At 41.5% G+C, this 21,947-nt stretch overlaps 1 protein-coding gene across 1 annotated transcript in view; it reads right to left on the bottom strand.

The window, feature by feature from the left end:
• Nucleotides 1–21,947, bottom strand: part of GALNT16 (polypeptide N-acetylgalactosaminyltransferase 16) — a 212,056-nt gene that overhangs the window by 21,585 nt on the left and 168,524 nt on the right. Inside the window, exon 10 of the mRNA XM_040333412.1 lies at nucleotides 20,991–21,117. Coding sequence (XP_040189346.1) covers nucleotides 20,991–21,117 — 127 coding nt within the window. The remainder of the gene's footprint in view (nucleotides 1–20,990; nucleotides 21,118–21,947) is intronic.

The following is a 21,947-nucleotide window of genomic DNA, read 5'->3' as shown; positions in this document are numbered from 1 at the left end:
TTCCCGACAATAAAACTAATCGTGTGTATGCGGCATTAGAATTGTAAAGGTTCCATGTGCTAAAGCTTAAAGCGGTTCTCCACCCTAAAGTGGAGTCCCGCTGATCGGAACCCTCCCCCCCTCCGGTGTCACATTTGACACCTTTCAGGGGGGAGGGGGGTGCAGATACCTGTCTAAAGACAGGTATTTGCACCCACTTCCGGCCCGGCATTCACGGGCAAAAGACGGGCATTCCGTCACATCCCATCGCCCCCCCCCGTTGTGTGCTGGGAACACTCGGCTCCCAGCACACAGCGGGAGCCAATCGGCGGGCGCGGCGCGACTCGCGCATGCGCCATAGGGAACCGGGCAGTGAAGCCGCAGCGCTTCACTTCCTGGTTCCCTCAGCGTGGATGGCAGGGGGAGCAGCAGAGAGACGAGCGATCGCTCGTCCTCTGCTGCGATCGGCGCTGGACTCCAGGACAGGTAAGTGTCCTAATATTAAAAGTCAGCAGCTGCAGTATTTGTAGCTGCTGGCTTTTAATATTATTTTCCCGTGGCACATCCGCTTTAAAGACCCTTCTCTTCTTCACTACCCTCTCCCGCTCTCTTTCTTTCTTTCTCTGTTTTTTTTGCTGCCTCTCTTCCCTCTCTTTTGCCACGTACACACGATCGGAATTTCCGATGAAAAAAGTCCAATGGACTTTGTTCATTGGAAATTCCGATTGTGTGTGGGCCCCATCAGACTTTTTCCATCGATGTTCAGAAATAGAACATGTTTTATTTTTTTCCCGATGGAAAAAAAAAAACGATTGGAAGTTCCTGTGTGCAACTCCGACGGAGAAAAAACCCACGCATGCTCAGAATCAAGTCAACGCATGCTCGAAAGCATTGAACTTAATTTTTCTCGGCTTGTCGTAGTGTTTTACGTCACCGCGTTTTGGACGGTCGGTATTTAGTCTCACAGTGTGTATGCAAGACTGATGGAAGTCAGCTTCATCAGAATTCCGACGGAAAATTCCATTATTGTTGAGCAACCGCAGTCTCCGGATGAATATGGTGGGTCATGGCCTCCTAAATTTAAATATAACCCCCCCTTCTTTTTTTTTCTTTTTGGCTAGGCATCTCACTTATATCCTTCAGTTGCACCTTAGGCCCCGTACACACGATAGAATCCATCCGCTGAAAAATCTCAGCGGATCGGTTTCAGCGGATAGATTCTATGGTGTGTACATTCCTGCGGATATTTATCCGCGGAAATTTCCCAATTCCAGCAGATAAAAATTTGTAGACATGTCTACAAATCTATCCGCTTGAATTGGCTCCCGCGGATCGATCCGGTGGTCTGTACAGACTCACCGGATCGATCCGTCCGAAGGGATCCCCCGCATGCGTCATAATGATTCGACGCATGCGTGGAATTCCTTTTATGACAGCGTCGCGCATGTCGCCGCGTCATCATCGCGGCGACGGCGCGACACGTCATCGCGAGGGGATTTCGGCGTGGATTTCGATCCGATGGTGAGTACACTCCATCGGATCCAAATCCGTGGAAATCCTCAAGAGGATTTATCCGCGGATACGGTCCGGTGGACCGTATCCGCGGATAAATCCTCTCGTGTGTACTAGGCCTTAGAGACGTGAGGATATTGATGGTTTAGATTACATGATTTTGCTTTGATTGTCTGGATTCTGTTCCTTTGGCAATTTTTTATTTTGAGTACAAATGACTGTTATGTTTTAGACGCTCAACTTATTCTTACAAAATTGATGTTCTGTAAGTCCTGTCTCATCCATATTCTATCACAGTATTAGACTTATGCCGCTCTCATTTTGTATCTGGGGAGCAATAGTTGTACAATGTGCACTGATATTTCACATGTACATTTTGTTTCTGTACCGCTTTACTTCTCTTGTTATATCGAAAAACTTTAACAAAACTTCAGTAAGAAAAAAGATTTAAAATTATTATTAGAAAGGCCCTCACTACTTGTCCTGCTGACAAAGCTTTACCAGGCAAGAAGTGTGGAGGACTCTCTGACAGCAGCACAGACAGTAATAAAAATGATTTACATCCATAGACTAGGGGAAGGCTAGAACTCCTGTCAGGTGATTATTTCTGTCTATGTCCCTGTAGCAGATTTTCTCTCACTTCATGTCAGGTGAAAACGGAGCCTTGGAAAATAGCACAAACCAGACAGGTGTTCTAATCTTTCTCCACCTTTTTCAAAATTATTAGAAAAACGTTTTTTACATAATGGCACTCCTGGGGAGAAGGACACGTGCCCACCGCGAGCTCCGTGAAACCGCTATGGGATACCCGCGATCGTCTCACGCAGAGATAGAGCGGGGAGATGCTAATGTAAACAAGCATCTCCCCGCTCTGCCTAGTGAAATCGGAGCGGAGATCCGTGTCATGTCACACACAGCCCATCCCCCCTAAAGTAAGAAACACTACGTAGACTCGTTCCCTTTATCCCGAAAGAAGACATAGCAGTCGTGGTGGGAACAATTATCAACTCCAGACTCGACTATGCAAATGCCCTTTACCTCGGACTCCCAAAAATACCAAATCACTCGTCTGCAAGCCGTTCAAAATACGGCCGCTCGACTCGTGACTAGGAAAAAAACATGGGAATCAATCTCGCCTTCACTGAAATCCCTTCATTGGTTGCCAGTAAAATACAGAATTACTTTTAAGGCACTCTGTCTGACGCATAAGTGTGTTCAAGGAAATGCCCCCCAATATCTATGCGAAAAATTAAAAAGTCACAACCCCAATCGCGTTCTCCGATCCACCGACCAAAATCTAATCCAAGGACCTAGACTATGGAACGCTCTACCAACCAGCATTCAAATGGAGGTGAATCACCTGGCCTTCAGAAAAAAACTCAAAACCCATCTTTTCTGAAGGCAAAAGAACAGTAGGGAACGGATACTAAGCGCCCAGAGGCGATTCAGTTTGCATGTGTTGCGCTATATAAGTTTCTCACTCACTCACTTACACTTAACCCCTACAGCGCCACCTAGTGGTTAACCCCTTCACTGCCAGTGTCATTTTCACAGTAATCAGTGCATTTTTATAGCACTGATCGCTGTAAAAATGACAATGGTCCCAAAAATGTGTCAAAAGTGTCCGATGTGTCCGCCATAATGTCGCAGTCACGATAAAAATCGCTGATCGCCGCCATTACTAGTAAAAAAAATATTAATAAAAATGCCATAAAACTATCCCCTATTTTGTAGATGCTATAACTTTTGCGCAAACCAATCAATAAACGCTTATTGCGATTTATAACTAAATATATTTAGAAGAATACGTATCGGCATAAACTGAGAAAAAAAATGTTTCTTTATATATTTTTGGGGGATATTTATTATAGCAAAAAGTAAAAAATATTGCATTATTTTCAGAATTGTCGCTCTATGTTTATAGCGCAAAAAATAAAAACCACAGAGGTGATCAATGACCACAAAAGGAAAGCTCTATTTGTGGGGAAAAAAGACATAAATTTTGTTTGGGAGCCACGTCGCAGGACCGCACAATTGTCAGTTAAAGCGACGCATTGTCAAATCGCAAAAAGTGGCCCGGTCATTTAGCAACAAAATGGTCCGGGGCTTAAGTGGTTAAACCACTTGCTTACTGCCCTACGTCTAAAAATGGTGAAGTGGTGGCAGCTTATTTCTCCAATGGCATTTATAAATTATAGTTAAAAAGTGGGAGTTGCGCTAAAAATAATAAATGAGTGACCATATATAAATAAAAATAAAAAAACGCTGAGCCAGAGTCAGCTCAATCAAAAAACCAAAATGTGAAATATAAAATCTCAATGTGTGTTCATAAACAAATCAATAAAAAATATATAATATAAAATTGAAGAGAGTCCCCAAAAAAAGTCCAAAAACACTAGGAAGTGAATCCAAATCTGTGGTTTAAAGTTGGGACAATATCCAAGTGAGAGAGTTCAGGCTTGACCCTTACCAGAAGTATAGATCCCAGGGGATCAAGAAGAGCCATCCATACTGTAGCCACAAATATGTGGAGCGGTCCTATGTGGAGCGGTACAGGGGTTCCTACTTCCGTAGACTCAGCCCAGTGAAAAGTAAAGGGAAAAAAAAGAAAAACAAAAATAGTGCAAAAACGGATGATAAGCAGACACAGACTAACTCCCAGTGACTAAAGTTGACAGACACTGTGCAGTAAAGCTGGGGTCCCACCACCAGACGAACACACTGACCCTTACCAAAGATAAGCGACCCTCAAAGGATCAGTTTAGCATGTCAGTGTGTAACGATCTACAGCAGGAAGACGCTTGTCAGGCAGGTCATTTTGATCCAGAGGTCAGGTAACCAGGAAACATGAAAGATATGCAAACTCTCATAGTGAAATACCATCAAGGTTTAATTAATAAAAAAAGTAGAGCACTTACAATTAAAAAGATTCAATGCAGCAGAGATAAAATGTAGCCGGCCGGCAAACAAACAAACGAGGCACGTCCTCTGTACGCGATGACGTCAGCACGCCAACCTCCCAACGTTTCGTCTTCGTATAGACGTGGTCACGGGAATGAGGATGCGTGCCGCGTCACCGCGTTAAATACGTGCATTTCATGGGGCGTGTCAGATACTTGATCTTTAACGAGTGCAAGCCCGCCATCTTAAGTGAGGGAACCCAACCTGGCAGAGCCAAAATTCTAATGGTAAGGCGGATGTTGCCCCGGGATACAAACAAGTATTGAACACGCTAAACGCGCGGACATTACAGGAATTAAAAAGTTGGGAAATTAATAAATTAAGGAAGGGGTGTTACAAGACCTAGTCCACAATGATTGGACAAACGGTACAGGTATAAACTAATACAAAAACATCATCCGTGCTTCCTTACAGCTGGTTTATCAATCCCAATAGGGAGGACAGGAATCTACAGCAGCAGGCTTGCAGACATCAAGTCACAACATCATCACTAGGCCGAATTATGATGAATATCAGGCAGTGTAGATAATATATTACACATACTATAACAGACATAATATACAAATGAGCGGTCGTGTTAGAAATCAACCTAGCAGTGATTAAAACTCATTACAAAGTTTATGTGATCAGGCTGTCATAAATCAATCTGACAGCAAAAAAACAAAACAAAAAGACCCTACATATGTGCAAAATTAACATATAACAAACTGGGACATAAAACATATTCTAAAGAATAGCCCATTATGCAGATGTGAAAAAAATATATGAAAAATGAATATGTAGTAAAAAATGAAAAAAATCAGATGAATAAAAAAATCATGCTATATAAAAATAGTATGATATAAAAAGTGCAATGAATTAATTTTAAATAAGGTAACACTGTTCTCAATGGAGATTCATAGTGTAGTCTAATAATTATAACAACAACCTCAGTGCCCTCAAAACAATTCCTTATATACACGAACTCAATGCCAAGTTATTAACATAAAAAACATTAAGTGTCCACTATCAAAGTGTAACCGTAATAGTAATAACAATATTGAGCAAGTGTAAATTATAAACAAAGGGTATGGAGAAAAAAAACTGGTTTCAAGAATTTTCTAAGAAACAGTTGACATCAACTTCAATGTTGAGTCCATGGGGTTCAAAGCTTCTTAGCGTATGAATCCACATCATTTCAGATTTTGAAATGCTCCTGACTAAATCATTTCCTCTCCAATGAGCCCGGAACTTATCAATCCCTATAAATGTTGTACCTGCGGGGTTTCTATCGTGTGTCACCAGGTAATGTTTCGAAACCGAGTGATTTGGAAAACCGCTCAAGATGTTTGTCACATGCTCATTAAGACGTATGTGTAGGGCCCGCTTAGTCCTCCCCACATACTGAAGCCCACAAGGGCATTGTAGGAGGTATATAACCCCCATCGTCGAGCATGTGATGAACGTATCAATGGGGTAACTGATGGACGTACGACTGGAGCAGAAATTTGTGGTCCTCTTAGGAATACCTGTATTAACTGCACAAGTATTACAGCGGCCACATTTGAAGAAGCCCACAAGCCCAGATAAAAACATAGATTGAATTTCTGGTGGGTCGAGGACATTAGGTGCCAATTTGTTTCTAAGGGGTTGTATCCCCCGAAAGACCACCTGTGGTTTAACTGGTAGAATTTTACTCAAAGTTTTATCGCTCTTCAAGATATGCCAGTGTTTAGCCACTATCTTTTTCACGCTAGCATGCTGACAGGAGTAGTCAGTCACAAAGGGGGTCTTAAAATCTGCCGATGTGTCCTTTTTGGGTTTTACCCTAAGTAATTCCTCTCGGTCAGTATTGATGACCGTCTCCAGAGTTTCATGAAGAGATTCTGCGGAATAGCCCTTTTCTATAAAGCGTTGAGTTAAAACTTCAGCTTGTTCTCGAAAAGTGTCATGATTGGTGCAGTTACGCTTCAGCCTAAGGAACTGCCCCTTAGGTACTGCACCTAACCAAGTTTTATGATGACAGCTGTCATTCGGAATGAATGAATTTCGATCTGAGCTCTTGAAGTAGGTCGAGGTAACAAATTGGTCATTATCCACTGAGATAGTCAGATCTAAAAAATTTATAGTTGACTGACTAGCTTCATGTTTGAGCACTATGCCTCTGTTGTTCCTATTCAAAAAAGACATGAAGCAAGACAGCTCAGCCTCAGACCCTTTCCATAGGAGGAGGACGTCATCAATATATCTGGCCCACAGCATTATCTGGGGCCTAGAAGATACATCGACGACGTCCTCCTCCCATTTGGCCATAAATAGATTGGCCAGGCTGGGGGCGTATTTGGCCCCCATCGCAACTCCGCGGTCCTGTCTAAAAAATTGGCCATTATGCCAGAAGAAGTTGTGTGTAGCTGCGTATTGCAGCAACTCCATAATGAAAGAGATCTGGGCCAACGGTAGGCCCGAATCTCTTTCAAGAAAAAACGAAACCGCCTCCAATCCCAGATTATGTGGGATCACCGTGTAGAGTGACACAACATCGGCGGTGACCAACCACATATCGGGAGATGGTTTGAGGCTAGATAAGGTATTGATAACTTGCCTCGTATCCTTTAAAAAGGAAGGCATTTTAGCCATCAAGGGTTGGAGAAAAAAATCGACATATTTGCCCACCCGGGACGTAACAGAGTCGATCCCACTGATGATCGGACGGCCCGGGGGGCAAATGGGATCCTTGTGCACCTTAGGGAGATAATATATTACCGGTACCCTAGGAGCTTTAGGAACCAGGAACTCCTTCTCTTTGGCATTGAGAATGCCAAGACGGGAGCCCTTATTAACTATTTTGACCAATGACTTTTTGTACTTATCACCGGGGTTGAGGGGGAGGCGGACATAGGTGTCACTGTCGTTCAAGATGCGTTGCATCTCAGCCAGGTAGTCAACTTTATTTAGGACCACTATCCCTCCCCCCTTGTCAGCGGGGCGGATGACCAAATCTTTATTATCACAAAGTGACTTGATGCCTTTCTCAATGTCTAACTTAGATCTTACTTTTTTGACATTCAGCTCATCTAGGTCCCTAAGTGTCAGATCCCTGAACACCCTAAGGGCTGCCGGTAGATGTCCTGGTGGATTAAAAGTGGAGGCATTAGCCAACCCTGAATGTGTGTAATTCAGAGCTGAAGTCCTAGAAGGGTTATAGGGGTTGGAGGAAAAATATCGCTGTATATTTATCTTACGTACGAATTTATGGATGTCCATGTATGTTCTGAATTTGTTAATATTTCTTGGGGGGGCATATTTCAGCCCCTTATCAAGGACATCTAACTCCGGACCGGAAAGGGTATGTGAACTTAAGTTAAAAATCCCTGCTCCAACTAAGTCTTTGGTCTTTTTGGGCTTTCTGGATTTCCCCCCTCTTGTCCCTCTTTTACCTCTGCTAATCTTTTGGTTCCCTGGGTGACCCTGGGAAAACCCCAATTAGGGTAAGGGTGACCAATGTTTTGACTCTGGTCAACGGGGTAACCAAACTCATAAGGGCCTGATGTAGCCACCTGGCCATTAGAGGACAAAGGATAGTGGTCAACATCGCCAGGATTATCCAATTGTCCCAAAGGCAAGAAATTATTATGCGTGAGAATGTTATAATCAGGTTCGTAGTTACCCGTGTAATGTGTAACATCATTACTTCTTAACCTATGTGTCACATTCGGGTGGGGGTCTTGGGGGTACATACCCCCCTGAGAGGGGCCTTGCATGCCCAATTGTCCCACTCTAAATTGCGGCGGATAGCCTGGAGGAGGACCATCATTATGGTATGGACCCCGTGGTTGGGCACTATTTGATCTATTTATAGTATTCTGGCCCCAAGTGGGGTTATAGTAGCCAGGGGGGGGAACAGGGGGTCCCCTCTGGCCACCACTCCCTCTCCCTTGGTTATGGAACTGGGAGGTCAGAGATTTTTTCCCTTTAGGTTGTCCCTTAGGGGTGCGGCTTTGGTTAGCTTTAACAAAAATGTTACTAAGTGGGGCAACGTTATAACCACCCACATTAGCTGAGATAGCCTCCATAGCAGGAGTGGCAACAGCAGCAGCCTCAGCAAGAATCTTTTTCTGCCATTCGAAAACAACATTTCCATGGTAATCCCCAAAATCTCTGTTGAATTTCTTTTTCTTTTTGATTTTTTGCTCCTTTTCTTCTTTTTCAAGAATCTTTAGGAGATGGGTAGACCTGTCTGTGTATTCCACACTAGGTATGAAAGGAGATAATTTATCTTTAATATTTTTTTTATTTTTTTAATTTTTTTTATTTATTTTATTTTTTTTATTTTTTATTTTTTTTATTTTTTTTATATTTTTTTTTTTTTTTTTTATATTTTTTTTTATATTTTTTTTTTTTTTTTTTTTTTTTTTAAATATTAAAGATAAATTATCTCCTTTCATACCTAGTGTGGAATACACAGACAGGTCTACCCATCTCCTAAAGATTCTTGAAAAAGAAGAAAAGGAGCAAAAAATCAAAAAGAAAAAGAAATTCAACAGAGATTTTGGGGATTACCATGGAAATGTTGTTTTCGAATGGCAGAAAAAGATTCTTGCTGAGGCTGCTGCTGTTGCCACTCCTGCTATGGAGGCTATCTCAGCTAATGTGGGTGGTTATAACGTTGCCCCACTTAGTAACATTTTTGTTAAAGCTAACCAAAGCCGCACCCCTAAGGGACAACCTAAAGGGAAAAAATCTCTGACCTCCCAGTTCCATAACCAAGGGAGAGGGAGTGGTGGCCAGAGGGGACCCCCTGTTCCCCCCCCTGGCTACTATAACCCCACTTGGGGCCAGAATACTATAAATAGATCAAATAGTGCCCAACCACGGGGTCCATACCATAATGATGGTCCTCCTCCAGGCTATCCGCCGCAATTTAGAGTGGGACAATTGGGCATGCAAGGCCCCTCTCAGGGGGGTATGTACCCCCAAGACCCCCACCCGAATGTGACACATAGGTTAAGAAGTAATGATGTTACACATTACACGGGTAACTACGAACCTGATTATAACATTCTCACGCATAATAATTTCTTGCCTTTGGGACAATTGGATAATCCTGGCGATGTTGACCACTATCCTTTGTCCTCTAATGGCCAGGTGGCTACATCAGGCCCTTATGAGTTTGGTTACCCCGTTGACCAGAGTCAAAACATTGGTCACCCTTACCCTAATTGGGGTTTTCCCAGGGTCACCCAGGGAACCAAAAGATTAGCAGAGGTAAAAGAGGGACAAGAGGGGGGAAATCCAGAAAGCCCAAAAAGACCAAAGACTTAGTTGGAGCAGGGATTTTTAACTTAAGTTCACATACCCTTTCCGGTCCGGAGTTAGATGTCCTTGATAAGGGGCTGAAATATGCCCCCCCAAGAAATATTAACAAATTCAGAACATACATGGACATCCATAAATTCGTACGTAAGATAAATATACAGCGATATTTTTCCTCCAACCCCTATAACCCTTCTAGGACTTCAGCTCTGAATTACACACATTCAGGGTTGGCTAATGCCTCCACTTTTAATCCACCAGGACATCTACCGGCAGCCCTTAGGGTGTTCAGGGATCTGACACTTAGGGACCTAGATGAGCTGAATGTCAAAAAAGTAAGATCTAAGTTAGACATTGAGAAAGGCATCAAGTCACTTTGTGATAATAAAGATTTGGTCATCCGCCCCGCTGACAAGGGGGGAGGGATAGTGGTCCTAAATAAAGTTGACTACCTGGCTGAGATGCAACGCATCTTGAACGACAGTGACACCTATGTCCGCCTCCCCCTCAACCCCGGTGATAAGTACAAAAAGTCATTGGTCAAAATAGTTAATAAGGGCTCCCGTCTTGGCATTCTCAATGCCAAAGAGAAGGAGTTCCTGGTTCCTAAAGCTCCTAGGGTACCGGTAATATATTATCTCCCTAAGGTGCACAAGGATCCCATTTGCCCCCCGGGCCGTCCGATCATCAGTGGGATCGACTCTGTTACGTCCCGGGTGGGCAAATATGTCGATTTTTTTCTCCAACCCTTGATGGCTAAAATGCCTTCCTTTTTAAAGGATACGAGGCAAGTTATCAATACCTTATCTAGCCTCAAACCATCTCCCGATATGTGGTTGGTCACCGCCGATGTTGTGTCACTCTACACGGTGATCCCACATAATCTGGGATTGGAGGCGGTTTCGTTTTTTCTTGAAAGAGATTCGGGCCTACCGTTGGCCCAGATCTCTTTCATTATGGAGTTGCTGCAATACGCAGCTACACACAACTTCTTCTGGCATAATGGCCAATTTTTTAGACAGGACCGCGGAGTTGCGATGGGGGCCAAATACGCCCCCAGCCTGGCCAATCTATTTATGGCCAAATGGGAGGAGGACGTCGTCGATGTATCTTCTAGGCCCCAGATAATGCTGTGGGCCAGATATATTGATGACGTCCTCCTCCTATGGAAAGGGTCTGAGGCTGAGCTGTCTTGCTTCATGTCTTTTTTGAATAGGAACAACAGAGGCATAGTGCTCAAACATGAAGCTAGTCAGTCAACTATAAATTTTTTAGATCTGACTATCTCAGTGGATAATGACCAATTTGTTACCTCGACCTACTTCAAGAGCTCAGATCGAAATTCATTCATTCCGAATGACAGCTGTCATCATAAAACTTGGTTAGGTGCAGTACCTAAGGGGCAGTTCCTTAGGCTGAAGCGTAACTGCACCAATCATGACACTTTTCGAGAACAAGCTGAAGTTTTAACTCAACGCTTTATAGAAAAGGGCTATTCCGCAGAATCTCTTCATGAAACTCTGGAGACGGTCATCAATACTGACCGAGAGGAATTACTTAGGGTAAAACCCAAAAAGGACACATCGGCAGATTTTAAGACCCCCTTTGTGACTGACTACTCCTGTCAGCATGCTAGCGTGAAAAAGATAGTGGCTAAACACTGGCATATCTTGAAGAGCGATAAAACTTTGAGTAAAATTCTACCAGTTAAACCACAGGTGGTCTTTCGGGGGATACAACCCCTTAGAAACAAATTGGCACCTAATGTCCTCGACCCACCAGAAATTCAATCTATGTTTTTATCTGGGCTTGTGGGCTTCTTCAAATGTGGCCGCTGTAATACTTGTGCAGTTAATACAGGTATTCCTAAGAGGACCACAAATTTCTGCTCCAGTCGTACGTCCATCAGTTACCCCATTGATACGTTCATCACATGCTCGACGATGGGGGTTATATACCTCCTACAATGCCCTTGTGGGCTTCAGTATGTGGGGAGGACTAAGCGGGCCCTACACATACGTCTTAATGAGCATGTGACAAACATCTTGAGCAGTTTTCCAAATCACTCGGTTTCGAAACATTACCTGGTGACACACGATAGAAACCCCGCAGGTACAACATTTATAGGGATTGATAAGTTCCGGGCTCATTGGAGAGGAAATGATTTAGTCAGGAGCATTTCAAAATCTGAAATGATGTGGATTCATACGCTAAGAAGCTTTGAACCCCATGGACTCAACATTGAAGTTGATGTCAACTGTTTCTTAGAAAATTCTTGAAACCAGTTTTTTTTCTCCATACCCTTTGTTTATAATTTACACTTGCTCAATATTGTTATTACTATTACGGTTACACTTTGATAGTGGACACTTAATGTTTTTTATGTTAATAACTTGGCATTGAGTTCGTGTATATAAGGAATTGTTTTGAGGGCACTGAGGTTGTTGTTATAATTATTAGACTACACTATGAATCTCCATTGAGAACAGTGTTACCTTATTTAAAATTAATTCATTGCACTTTTTATATCATACTATTTTTATATAGCATGATTTTTTTATTCATCTGATTTTTTTCATTTTTTACTACATATTCATTTTTCATATATTTTTTTCACATCTGCATAATGGGCTATTCTTTAGAATATGTTTTATGTCCCAGTTTGTTATATGTTAATTTTGCACATATGTAGGGTCTTTTTGTTTTGTTTTTTTGCTGTCAGATTGATTTATGACAGCCTGATCACATAAACTTTGTAATGAGTTTTAATCACTGCTAGGTTGATTTCTAACACGACCGCTCATTTGTATATTATGTCTGTTATAGTATGTGTAATATATTATCTACACTGCCTGATATTCATCATAATTCGGCCTAGTGATGATGTTGTGACTTGATGTCTGCAAGCCTGCTGCTGTAGATTCCTGTCCTCCCTATTGGGATTGATAAACCAGCTGTAAGGAAGCACGGATGATGTTTTTGTATTAGTTTATACCTGTACCGTTTGTCCAATCATTGTGGACTAGGTCTTGTAACACCCCTTCCTTAATTTATTAATTTCCCAACTTTTTAATTTCTGTAATGTCCGCGCGTTTAGCGCGTTCAATACTTGTTTGTATCCCGGGGCAACATCCGCCTTACCATTAGAGTTTTGGCTCTGCCAGGTTGGGTTCCCTCACTTAAGATGGCGGGCTTGCACTCGTTAAAGATCAAGTATCTGACACGCCCCATGAAATGCACGTATTTAACGCGGTGACGCGGCACGCATCCTCATTCCCGTGACCACGTCTATACGAAGACGAAACGTTGGGAGGTTGGCGTGCTGACGTCATCGCGTACAGAGGACGTGCCTCGTTTGTTTGTTTGCCGGCCGGCTACATTTTATCTCTGCTGCATTGAATCTTTTTAATTGTAAGTGCTCTACTTTTTTTATTAATTAAACCTTGATGGTATTTCACTATGAGAGTTTGCATATCTTTCATGTTTCCTGGTTACCTGACCTCTGGATCAAAATGACCTGCCTGACAAGCGTCTTCCTGCTGTAGATCGTTACACACTGACATGCTAAACTGATCCTTTGAGGGTCGCTTATCTTTGGTAAGGGTCAGTGTGTTCGTCTGGTGGTGGGACCCCAGCTTTACTGCACAGTGTCTGTCAACTTTAGTCACTGGGAGTTAGTCTGTGTCAGCTTATCATCCGTTTTTGCACTATTTTTGTTTTTCTTTTTTTTCCCTTTACTTTTCACTGGGCTGAGTCTACGGAAGTAGGAACCCCTGTACCGCTCCACATAGGACCGCTCCACATATTTGTGGCTACAGTATGGATGGCTCTTCTTGATCCCCTGGGATCTATACTTCTGGTAAGGGTCAAGCCTGAACTCTCTCACTTGGATATTGTCCCAACTTTAAACCACAGATTTGGATTCACTTCCTAGTGTTTTTGGACTTTTTTTGGGGACTCTCTTCAATTTTATATTATATATTTTTTATTGATTTGTTTATGAACACACATTGAGATTTTATATTTCACATTTTGGTTTTTTGATTGAGCTGACTCTGGCTCAGCGTTTTTTTATTTTTATTTATATATGGTCACTCATTTATTATTTTTAGCGCAACTCCCACTTTTTAACTATTGATTTATATGTTGTATAACATTTTGAGTCTGCTGCTTTTTTAAGTTTTCTTTTTGGTATGCGCATTTTTTCACTTTTTATATTTATAAATTATAAATCGGGCGTCTAATGTGCCCATTAATGCCTGTGATGACTTTGTTTAATTACACTGCGAAGACAGCTAATCTGAGTGACTCTGTACCTTGGGATTGCTGTGATTGCTCATAGAGAGACCAATCACAGCAATCACAGATGTAAACAGTGTAGTGTTTACATTTGTGATCCCTCCCATTTTTTAGGTAATAGGAATCAATAAATAAAAAAATTATTGATTAGTTCCCGATTACATCACAGATTATGGCAGTAGCAGATTCAAGTAACTTTTTTTGTAAAGTTTTTACCCCCACTCCTCTCCTATACATCCACTATGTGTGACCATTCCACTAACCCCATTCATCCCCTCCTCCCTTTGTGTATGACCTGTAATGCTGCTGAATTTAATGCACCATATTTTCTACCAATAAAAATTGATATATTTTTACATGCTTAACTATTTCTATTTGTTGCCATTCTGGCTTAATTCCTGTCCGTATTATCCATTGAGGCATATTTTTCCTTACGATATGCATATTTGGGATGTGACAGGAATCACCAGGATGGATCTCTAATTTAGATTCTCCTTTCAAATTTTCTCAATTTAGTGCACCATTACCAATCTCCACGCGCTGTTGCGTTTTGAATAACAATTGCACGATCATGCAACACTGTACCCAAATTAAACCATTATAATTTTTTCATACAGATAGAGTTTTCTTTTGGTGGTATTTAATCAAATTTGCTAAAAAAAAAAAAAAAAGACCACTGATAGGTATCACTTATGAGCAAAGATAGATGGCACGGATAGGCGGCACTGATGGGCAGTGATGGGTGGCACTGAGAGGCACCACTGACTTGCATCACTAATGGTTACAGATTGGCATTACTAATGGGCACAAATTGGCATCACTTCTGGCCTCAAATTGGCATCACTTCTGGGGCCTGACTAGCATCACAGTTGGGGCTGCACTGATAAGCAGGACACAAATGATCAGTGCCCTGATTATATGTACAGTCTCCCCTGTGAGGAGATGCCCCTGATGGGCTCTCTTCTCCTCACACTCTGCCAATGTGAGGTGAGGAGAGTCGATTACCGGCACTTCCTTGTTTACATGTAATCAGCTGTGATTGTCCCAGCTGATCACATGGGTAAAGAGTCACGTCATTGGCTCTTTACCAAGATTGGGGCCATGCTGTGTTCCCAGGGACACAGCATACCCCCTTTTTCCGCGAGCGCGGTGAGACTGGGGTGACATCTTATGACGTTGTCCCAGAACGAGAGAGGATCCCGCCTACCATCATTTGTCTATACAGCGGGAGGGAGGTAGTTAAGCTACCTGCTAGCAAGCTTCAGAACTTTTTGAAGCTTGCTGAAAGCCTGCTGAATCCTGCTAGCAGCTTGCTTAAAGTGGCAATCAACACTCCCATTAGGTTCTGTGTTTAACATTTAGAAACTGGAGTTGAACTGTACTTCAACAAAGCCTGCTGAAAGCTCTGCAAATTCTTTTTAAAAGCTTGCTATTCCACACTACTCATATACAAGCTGAAGTTTATGTAAAGAAGGCATTTAGGCTGCATTCACACCTATGCATTTTTAGTGCTTTTTGCATTTTGCAGATTTGCACTACAGTGCATTCACCATGGTTTCATATGGAATATGTTCTGTAGTGCAAATCTGCAAAATGCAAAAAGTACAAAAAATGCATAGATGTGAATCCACCCCAAAGGGCTCTTTAATTAGAATTGCATCCCATCTACTGACTTGACTATCATCAAACTGCAAATTCTGTACACCTGTGTTTGCCATTCTCATATTACAACATGTAGCTGATCATATTTCATGTGAAGTTTGTTCCATCCTGCTTGCCTGTGATCATGCTGTACTTTTGAATAAACAGTCTACTGTTTTCTAATCTGAATGAGAATAAAGTACTCATTGCAAATCTTTTTTATGACATATAAACAGAAAGCTTTTGCATTCCAATTGTTCTTTTGCTGTTTTCTGTGAAATTACAGAATAATGTAATGTAATGTATTTGCATTGTATTTTTGAATGACAACTGTACTGATTAACTACTTAAGGACTGGAAGGATTTGCCCCCCTTAATGACCATATGTCACTGCGTCGCTTTAACTGACAATTGCGCGGGTGTGCAACGCTGTATCCAAACAAAATTGCTTCCTTTTTTTGCCCACGAATAGAGATTTTAATACAATAAAATACAATAAAGCATATTACAAAAGAATGTTCATGGTACATAACAGGAAGAACATGAAATTAAATCTACACAATACATATAACGTACCCATCACCACGTATATGAACCATGAAGGACCGGAGGACATCAAAGCGGTGGCGCCAAATTCCTGAGATGTTCTTCCTGTTATGTACTATGAACATTCTTTTGTAATATGCTTTATTGTATTTTCTATTGTATACAGTACAACTCCACACGGATTTTAGCCCCTGAAGAAGGGACTTTATTCCGAAATGCGTAGGGCCTGAATTTATCCCTGTGGATTAGTCCATCACGCATCTATGCACTTTGTTCTTAAACAAATAGTTTTTTCATATCTTTTGTATTAAATTATATAATACATTTTACTGAAATCAAATGCTTCCTGAATCAATTGTTACCATTAAAGCCCCACCCTGGGGGAAATCCTCTTTCCTATGTAACTCAGGGGTGTTGGTAACCAACCAGGGTCTCCCTTTCAGATGCTCTCCTTTTGTAATTTCACTTTGATAAATGAGACCACCTAAATGAAGCTCAGTCATACAAAATTCCATATATTAAAATGCTCTGTGTTGAATTCAGTGTGCCATTTTACATTGTACGTTATCTGTTGCAAAGTTTTTAACATATATACAATGCTATACATTAAAAATCATTTGATTCCATGTTTATCTTTAACTGCCATCTACACTTGTCTTCATCACTCTCAGCTGCCCCCGTGGGAGAGATTACAATACCCTACTGTAATTTCACAGCCCCATGCACGCTGGACGCTTAGACTCAATGCATGAGGCTCTGGCCTCTGAGTATGGACTAAAGGAACATCCAGAACCACGGCCTTCAGCCTGTGAAACTCTGAGGCCTCGTACACACGACCGAGTTTCTCGGCAAAATCCAGCAAGAAACTTGCTGAGAAATATTTTTTTGCCGAGGAAACCGGACGTGTGTACATTTTCGTCGAGGAAACTGTCGAGAAACTCGACAAGCCAAAAAGAGAGCAAGATCTCTATTTCCTCGACGGGAGTCCAAATTGGCTCGTCAAGTTCCTCGACGGGCTGGTTTTCGACGAGAAACTCGAACGTCTGTATGCTAAGAAACCCTGCGCTTGCTCAGAATAAAGTATGAGACGGGAGTGAAAGTAGCATTTGTAATGGAGATAACACATTTTTCAAGCTGTAACAGACTGAAAAGTGCAAATGGTCTCTTACCAAACTTTTATTTAACACGCAAACACATGAGATTAGCAAAACCAGCCCCAAGAGTTTAGCCAGTGGAATCGAACTTCCCCTGCCGTTGTATGTGTTGTATGTCACCGCGTTTGAGAGCGAGGAGATTTTGTCTTGACTGTGTGTACGCAAAGCAAGCTTGTCGAGTTCCTCGACAAGCCTAACAAGGAACTCGACAAGGAAAACTATGTGTTTCGCCCGTCGAGTTTCTCGGTCGTGTGTACAAGGCCTGAGAGACTGAAAGCAGCTGAGACTGGACGGGGCTGGACAGTAGCTGTACTTACATTTAGGGCAGTACGTGCCCAGGGATAAATGCCTGGAATGCAACACTTGCTATTTTTAGTTATCAAAAATGGTGAATAGTTCTCTGCATACATTTATATCCTATTTGCTAAATACAAAAAATATAAGCAAAATATGAAAAATATTTTTCATAGGGTTTTGTTATATATCCTTGTAACCGACCTTGTAGACAAAATCTTATGTAGATCATCTAATCTTACATTACATTTACAAAATCTCCAAAGCTGATTGATTTGTATAGGGGTCTGGTTTTCAGACTATCTATAGAAAGTGCATTTGCTAAATATTCTTTGCTGGAAATAAAGGAGTAATTTATTTTGGTGAAAGAAATATAATGGAAAATTTGAGAAAGACGATTGAAATTCAACCTTGATTATTAACCACTTAAGGACCGGAAAGGATTTGCCCCCTAATGACCAGGCTATTTTTTGCGATACAGCACTGCGTCGCTTTAACTCACAATTACGCGACCCAAACAAAATGTATGTCCTTTTTTTCCCCACAAATAGAGCTTTATTTTGGTGGTATTTGATCACCTCTGCAGTTTTTATTTTTTTGCGCTATAAACAAAAAAAGAGCAACAATTTAAAAAAAAAAAATATTTTTTACATTTTGCTGTAATAAATATCCCCAAAAAACGAAAAAAAAAAAATAATTTCTTTATCAGTTTAAGCCATAATGACTGGTTTGCGCAAAAGTTATACCATCTAAAAAATAGGGGATAGATTTATGGCATTTTTATTATTTATTTTTTAAGAGTAATGGCGACGATCTGCTTTTGATTGCGACATTGTGGTGAACAGATCGGACACTTTTTACCCTCTTTTACGACCAGTGACATTTAAACAATGATCAGAGCTATAAAAAAAGCCACTGATTACTTTATAAATGTCACTGGCAGGGAAGGGGTTAAAACTGGGGGGAGGGGGCGATCAAGGGGTTAGGTGTTCCCAGGGTGGTTTTTCTAACTGTGCGGGAGTGTACTGACTGGAGGAGGAGAGAGATCATTGTTCCTGATGACTAGGAACAGCAGATCTCTCTCCTTCCCTGTCAGAATGTGGATCTGTGTGTTTACACACACAGATCCCTGTTCTGGCTCTCTGTAGAGTGATCGCGTCTGGTCGTGGACATTGCGGCCTCCGGCCACATGCATTGGCTCCGGCGTCATGCTGCGGGCACCCCCTACAACCCTTAAAGCGGCCATCGTACAGCTATGGTGATTCGCGCAGTGGAGCCAACCCTTCCGCCGTGTAAGTAGTTAACAGATCTCAAGGACCACATTTTCTATACTACTGGATATTTGTCTGAAGGACAATAATAACTGGTGTAAAACAGTTGAGGAAAGTGTAGAAATAGAGCTGAGCCCATAGGGTTATCTCACTGATATTGTTATTTCCAAGTATAGAGAAGCCCAGAGTAAAATACAATAAAATAAATAGATGAAGGGCAGACATGACGGGGTTAACAGTGGTAAGAAAATGCAAGGCAGGTTGTTAGGGGATTAGGGATTGGTGACATGGAGGAGGGGAGGAGTGGGATACTTTTAGGAACGTGTGGGTCCCTCCCCAGCAAATTGCAGCAGGAGGATGAGCTTCCCACCCTCCCTCCCTGTTCTTGTGGTAAGTATGGTGGTTTGGGGCTACTTCAACCAATTTTGTTTTCTACAGAGCAGTGGATGTCGTGGCAGAGGCGGGGTGTTGGTCTTTGCAGGTGAAGGAAGAAACCCTGCTTATGGAAGAGTTTGGGACCCATCGGTAGCATGGGTCCCGTTGGTGGTATTCCAGCTAACAGTGGTTTAGCTGGAATTTGGTTAACGGGTGCACTGCGGTCAGTGGTTTGTTGTCTCCGAGCTAGTATGTCAGCTGGAGGCCTATTTTCAGTTTAAGGTACTGCAGTACCTGGAGTCGATTGAGTGACAAGATAGTTTTTTTTTTTCCTGCAATGACCAACGCAAGTATTTGACTGATGGGGGTGGTGCTAACAGATGTTTATTAATTTTAACCTAGTGTTTTAATAAAAAAATGGCTGCTACGGACAATATTTACTCCAGCCTGATGTGGTCTTCGTTTATGGGCAGAAGGAATGGGGTAGTAGGAGTTGGGGGTCGGTCTGGCAGTAGAGAGTGAAAGGTAACATCTGTTATACAACAGTCATGATGTTTGGCAGTTAAACTAGCTGATGACTGTACTTGCAATCACACTGGAAAAAAATAACATTAAAGGTCCAGTTTACTTCTAATCTATTCACATTGTTGTCAATCAAGCCCTGATGAAGAGGGAGCTCTTGGACTCTAAAAACTGGCGTTGACGACTTTTTGAATTGTCCCTCTTACTTTTATTGGAAGTTGTATCTGGACCTCTTAGCAGTGGAGTGGCGCTTCAATTTCCATTTTTGTTAAACTAAGTATAAACATTAAACTTGGTATAAAAAGCAGCCATGGCATATGAAGAATGTTTGCCCAAACACGTATGACTACACTTTGCCAAGTCCAACAAAAGGATTAGAGTTTAGAGACTGGCACCACTTTTTGTTCTGTAAAATGTTGGCAAACATAAATTTCAAGATATAAAAACTTTACAGTGAAATTTTATTACACTGCAGTTTTATTCAAACAGGACATAAAACCATACAGCCCTCTGTAGCTTCATACACCCACAGATCCCCTGGGATACAACTGCCCTTCTATAATTGATTTAGTTTTAGTCTAATGCCGCGTATACATGATCGGAATTTCCGACAAGAAAAGTCACATGTGAGCTTTTGGTCGGAAATTCTGACCGTGTGGATGCTCCATCAGAATTTTGCTGTCGGAATTTCACTCCAACAAAAGATTGAGAGCATGTTCTGCAAAAAAAAAACGCAGGCTCAGAATCAAGCAGAAGAGCAGACCTGCCTATTAAACTTCATTGATCTTGGCTCGTTGTACGTCTTGTACGTCACCGCGTTCTCGACAGTCGGAATTTCCAACAAGATTTGTGTAACCGTGTTTGAGCCAACATTCCATCAGAAAAAATCCACGTTTTTTTTGTCGAAATTTCCGATCGTGTGTACGCGGCAATAGTCTTTTTACTAAAATTCCATTTTAGTTTTAGTCATATATTAGTCATCTGAATTGTTTTAGTAGTATCTTAGTCAACTAAAATATTATACATTTTGTCTGCAAAAATATTTTTAGTGACTAAATTAACACTGCAGTCCGACTTATTGAATACTGTGAACATTCTCTACATGTGCTGTATTCAGAAACAGAAATTATTTGTTGCTACGTACTTGATGTAGGTTAAAGCATTGCCATCAGGAAAGTCATATGGGTGTCGCTTCCTGAAAACATGTCCAACACGGCTGCAAGGTACAATCTCTAGGCTACCGCCACACATCCAGACGCGGAAGGAGAGCTCTGAAAGACAACAAATCAGAGTTAATTTTTTGTTCAATTCTGACTGATCAGTTAGTGAGACATGACATAATTCATGACAATAGATCTGTGTTGACAAGGTGGCAGTAAAAGGAATATATGGTCCCTTTTATGATTTTGTTATATACATGAAAAATGAAACAAGCTTTTTTAAATAATGTTATTAATAAGTGTTTGCATGGAACTAAACTCTCCTTACACTCGTCCACTCCCAGAATTATATATACTGTGATTCTGTACTTACTAAATATGCTGCAGAAATCTTCCTCCACTGAGTCTGGCTGCAATCATTTTTACTGTGGGCAGCTGAAGCTGCTGCCTGTTCACTTCCTGGATTTACACAGACACACAGAGGCTCTGTAGCTCTCATTGGCCCTCTTATGATGTCATAAGCCTAGTCTTTTTTCAGGCAAGAAACAGGGAGTGTGTTGTGTAAGGTATTTACTGGCAGAAAAAAAAATGTTTTACTATCCAAAGTTAAAACAGGGGCAGAGGATTTAATAGATGGATAGTTGAAAAAAATTACTTAAGTTCCACTTTAAAGAAGATCGATCATTATTGTTATTTTCTGTTCTGTGCAATGGGACAATGCTCTAGCAAAGCGAGGTGACGTACAACACGTACAATGGCACTTTAAAGGGGAAGTTCCATTCGGATGGCGCCACCCTTGGGGCTGCTTTTTTTTTTCATGAAAAACGGTTGTGCGTTTTGCAGAAATAGTTCCCTGCTTTTTCAGGGAACTTTAATGCATACCAACTTCAACCACAGTACCCATATTTAAACCTCCCAATGTGTGAGAAGAGATAGGGACC

Source organism: Rana temporaria, chromosome 13, assembly GCF_905171775.1.
Source record: "Rana temporaria chromosome 13, aRanTem1.1, whole genome shotgun sequence".
Classification (NCBI taxonomy): Eukaryota; Metazoa; Chordata; class Amphibia; order Anura; family Ranidae; genus Rana; species Rana temporaria.
This window is presented reverse-complemented; position numbering and strand designations above follow the sequence as displayed.